Raw genomic sequence first — 4,025 nt, 5'->3', positions numbered from 1 at the left:
AGTCTGTTGTTGTGTAACGATAAAAACACTTTTTCTTGTGTAACGATCGATTTGATGTGGTTGCGTCTTTATTTTATTTTTTTCTCATCTTGCCCTTACTAATGTTTTACTCTTTACCTTATTTTTAAATAATTAGTCTATTTCATAATCTACTTTTTTTTAATAATATTTTAAGCTTATTTTTCAAATTATAGTGTGTAACATAATGAAGAAACGATGAATAACATCTATCTGAATATTGTATCATCATATTGAAAAGAGGGCTCTCAATTGTCATTTTGTTTTTGGCTCTCTTATCCATCTTTCTCCCTTCCAATCTTTCCAACAAAAACGCATTTCCTATGCCCAATAGCACACTTTCTCCCTCTCAAAGCCCCTCCCAAAATACAACTCAGACCACAAAACTAATGTAAAATCCTCCTCCTCGATAACAAGCCATGACCACCTGTAGTCAGGACTCACGATAAATTACCCATATGACTGAGACACTGTACTCAGCAGCCAACCGCTTTTTTTCTTTGAACAATCTGAGATTTTTTGCCTTTAAACAATTCAGATTTGGTCTCATTTTCTCCTTCCACGTTTTCCAAGTTTTATTGCACAGTTTTCCTTATTTCCTTCAGCTTTGCTTGTTTGACCCACCAATCCACCCTTCCCATTTTGACCCATCTTCCTTCTTCCTTCCTATTATATAAACCCATTACACCAAAAACCACAGAGCGTTTATATTCATATTCATTAGTAGCACAACTTTGGAGGGGGCCGGGGAAGAAATAGAGCTGAGCTGAGCTGCCCATGGCATCCATTTGGGTCATTCTATCCCCATGGACACCTTATTTCTTCTCCTTCATAGCTTTCCTACTTCTTCTTGAACAGATCTCTTACCTGAAGAAGAAGCGCTCTATTCCTGGTCCAACTCTAGTCTTCCCTTTCCTCGGCAACGTGATTTCTTTAATCACCAATCCCACCAAATTCTGGGAAGACCAAACCTCTTTCGCCAAGTCTACACGCCATGGCTTCTGTGCTAACTATATCATCGGTAAGTTCATTCTCTTTATCCACTCCACTGACCTTTCCCACAAAGTCTTTACCAATGTCCGTCCTGACGCTTTCCACCTCATCGGTCACCCTTTTGGGAAAAGGCTATTTGGCGAGCATAACTTGATTTACATGTTTGGTCAAGAACATAAAGACCATCGCCGTCGAATGGCCCCTAATTTTACCCCTAAAGCTCTTGCTACTTACACTGTTATCCAACAAAAGATTATTATCAAACACTTTCAGTCCTGGTTGGACGAAGCATCCCAATCCCCTAACAAACCAATCACACTTCGCCTCCTTTGCCGCGATATGAACTTGGATACTTCCCAGACTGTCTTCGTTGGTCCATACTTAAACGAAGATTCCAGAAAGCAGTTCAATGTTGACTACAATTACTTCAATGTTGGGTTAATGAAACTCCCTGTTGATTTACCTGGTTTCGCCTTCAGAGATGCTAGGTTAGCTGTTGGGAGACTAGTCGACACGCTTTCCGTTTGTGCAGCACAGAGCCAAATTAAGATGCGAGGTGACGAAGAACCCACTTGCTTGATTGATTTTTGGATGCAGGAGAATTTCAGAGAGATTCAGGAAGCTAAGATTAATGGTTCACAAAAGCCGTTTGAGTATACCAGTAAGCAACTTGGTGGCTTCTTATTTGACTTCCTCTTTGCGGCTCAAGATGCTTCTACTTCATCTCTGTTATGGGCAATGGTGCTTTTGGAATCTCACCCGCAAGTTCTGGAGAGAGTCCGAGCCGAAGTGGCGAAATTCTGGTCGCCAGAATCTGAGCAGCCGTTGACGGCGGAGATGCTTAGGGAAATGAAGTACCTGGAGGCGGTGGCGCGTGAGGTTGTTAGGATCAGAACTCCGGCGACTTTGGTGCCGCACATTGCCGGCGAAGAATTCCGGTTAACTGATGATTATGTTATTCCAAAGGGGACTATTGTTTTCCCTTCGGTTTTTGACTCGTCTTTCCAGGGGTTTCCTGAACCGGAGAAGTTTGACCCGGACCGGTTCACAGAGGAGAGGCAAGAGGAACGGGTTTACAAGAAGAATTATCTAGCATTTGGAGCTGGGCCCCATGGATGTGTGGGACAGAGGTATGCTATAAACCATTTGATGCTCTTTATTGCGTTGTTCACGGCTCTGATTGATTTCAAGAGGCACAAAACGGACGGCTGTGATGATATCGCGTATATTCCAACCATTGCTCCAAAGGATGATTGTAAAGTGTTCCTTTCACAGAGGTGCACTCGATTCCCATCTTTTTCATGAACTAATTGCACCTTTTATTTAATTCTGATCCTCAAATTGGTCCCATTGGACCATGGATGTAATAGGACCAATTGCAAGAATGGGGTCCAATGTATTTGTTCTTTCCATTTATTTTTTTTACGTTAATGAGTGTGAATACATGTAACTTGATCAAATGATCAGGATTCTTTGAGATGCTTGTTTGTAGCAATTGATGGAGTGGCAAATATTTGGGATTGTGTGGAAATTTTATTTTATTTTGACAAAAGATCCTTTTAGATCCATTTAGCTCATCATATCTTGAATTTTGTACAAATTTATTTAAATAATTAGTGAGACAGTTTAGTTAATTTGTGGTAATGTGGGTTGTGAGTTTTTCTAAGTTGGAAGTATTATAGAAGCTGTCATTGGTCTGGAAATCTTGTCTTTATTTTAAGGGACCTTTATCTACTATTTGTGGTTGTCCCACATGCGTTTATTTTATAGGTCAATGATTAGTGTAGTTTGAAAATTCAGAAGTTAAACGAGGCAAATTTTATGTTTTTTTTGGTTGAAGGTCTACGCAAAATAGCCTTTTTACTCTTATAAGGTAAGAGTAAAATTTACGTACACTATATTCTTCGGATTTCATGGTGAGATTACCTTAGATTTATTTTCGTTATTATAACGAGTCAAGTTACACCCAACTGATTTTCGTTATCCCAACTGATTTTCGTTATCTTTTGAAGAAAAGTTATCTTTTGAGGCTTAGGACTGAGTGACATAGACTGGCCAACTGATTTTCGTTATTTTAGTCATGCTAATGGTTTAGAGGCCAATTGATTTTCGGTTTTCAGTAATGCTGATGGTTTTGAATTTGGATGGAATTAAGTTGACTTTGGATTTCAAAGCTATTGCTTCTAATTCTACCATTGTTAAAAAGCAGTCCTATCTTGCGAGGAAAAAGAAATCATCCCTTAGCATTTGTATTGATTTATTTTAAGTGTTTTTAAGTCAAATTAGCTTTTAAAATATTTTGTAGTGTTTGAATAAAGTAAAAAAGTGTTTTTAAGCACTTGTTTTTAAGCTAAAATAACAAAAACAAATCAAAAACTAGAATTCTTACCTTATGGCTTAAAAACTATTTTAACTTAAAAATAACTTAAAATAAACTTATCTAAGCTGGCTCTTGTCCCTAATTCTGATTTTGCTAATTTGTCCCTATATAGTCAAACACAATTTTTTAGGGGTCTCGCTGATGTTATGACATTTGTTATTTGTCCTTTTTCTTCTTCTTTTTAGAATTGTTTACTACTCGTATCTTTCCTTATTAAACAAGATTTAAGTAGCTTTCACATCGTTGCAAAATAATGTGTACATTGCTTTGTGCTCTCGCTGATAAACAGAGTTGAAATAATCTATCTGTGACAGTGATCTAGATGTATTACTTTATGAGTGGATGAACACCCCTATGAGCTGGATATATAAAATAAAACCGTGAATATCGCTGGTCAAATAATCCAACGATCTAAAGTAAAAATATACCTGACATGCTTTTTACCTAAATTTATATTATTTAATCATAATTATTTGAGTACATAATTTCTTTTATATTGTTGTTTGATACGAAAATGAGCTCTTTTATTTCTTTTTACGGTGGAAAGGCATTGGCAAACAGCGGCGAAGCTAATTTTTTTTTAAGGTATTCAAATTTGAAAGAAGTGAAAAAAAATCCTCCGCAAATAAGCATA

At 37.3% G+C, this 4,025-nt stretch overlaps 1 protein-coding gene across 1 annotated transcript; it reads left to right on the top strand.

The window, feature by feature from the left end:
- The first annotated feature begins 189 nt into the window (after positions 1-189).
- Positions 190-2,563, top strand: LOC107763057 (cytochrome P450 710A11). Its single transcript, XM_016581479.2, has one exon. The coding sequence runs from the start codon at positions 796-798 to the stop codon at positions 2,314-2,316; it is 1,521 nt and encodes a 506-aa protein (XP_016436965.1). The 5' UTR covers positions 190-795; the 3' UTR covers positions 2,317-2,563.
- Positions 2,564-4,025: the final 1,462 nt, after the last annotated feature.

The sequence above is a fragment of the Nicotiana tabacum genome, chromosome 17 (assembly GCF_000715075.1).
Source record: "Nicotiana tabacum cultivar K326 chromosome 17, ASM71507v2, whole genome shotgun sequence".
Classification (NCBI taxonomy): Eukaryota; Viridiplantae; Streptophyta; class Magnoliopsida; order Solanales; family Solanaceae; genus Nicotiana; species Nicotiana tabacum.
The sequence above is the reverse complement of the archived record's forward strand: the minus strand, read 5'-3'. Positions and strand labels throughout refer to the sequence as shown.

Bases quoted from the DNA above. Each gene is read 5' to 3' on its own strand.
- LOC107763057 (XM_016581479.2), top strand. From the start codon at position 796: ATGGCATCCATTTGGGTCATTCTATCCCCATGGACACCTTATTTCTTC.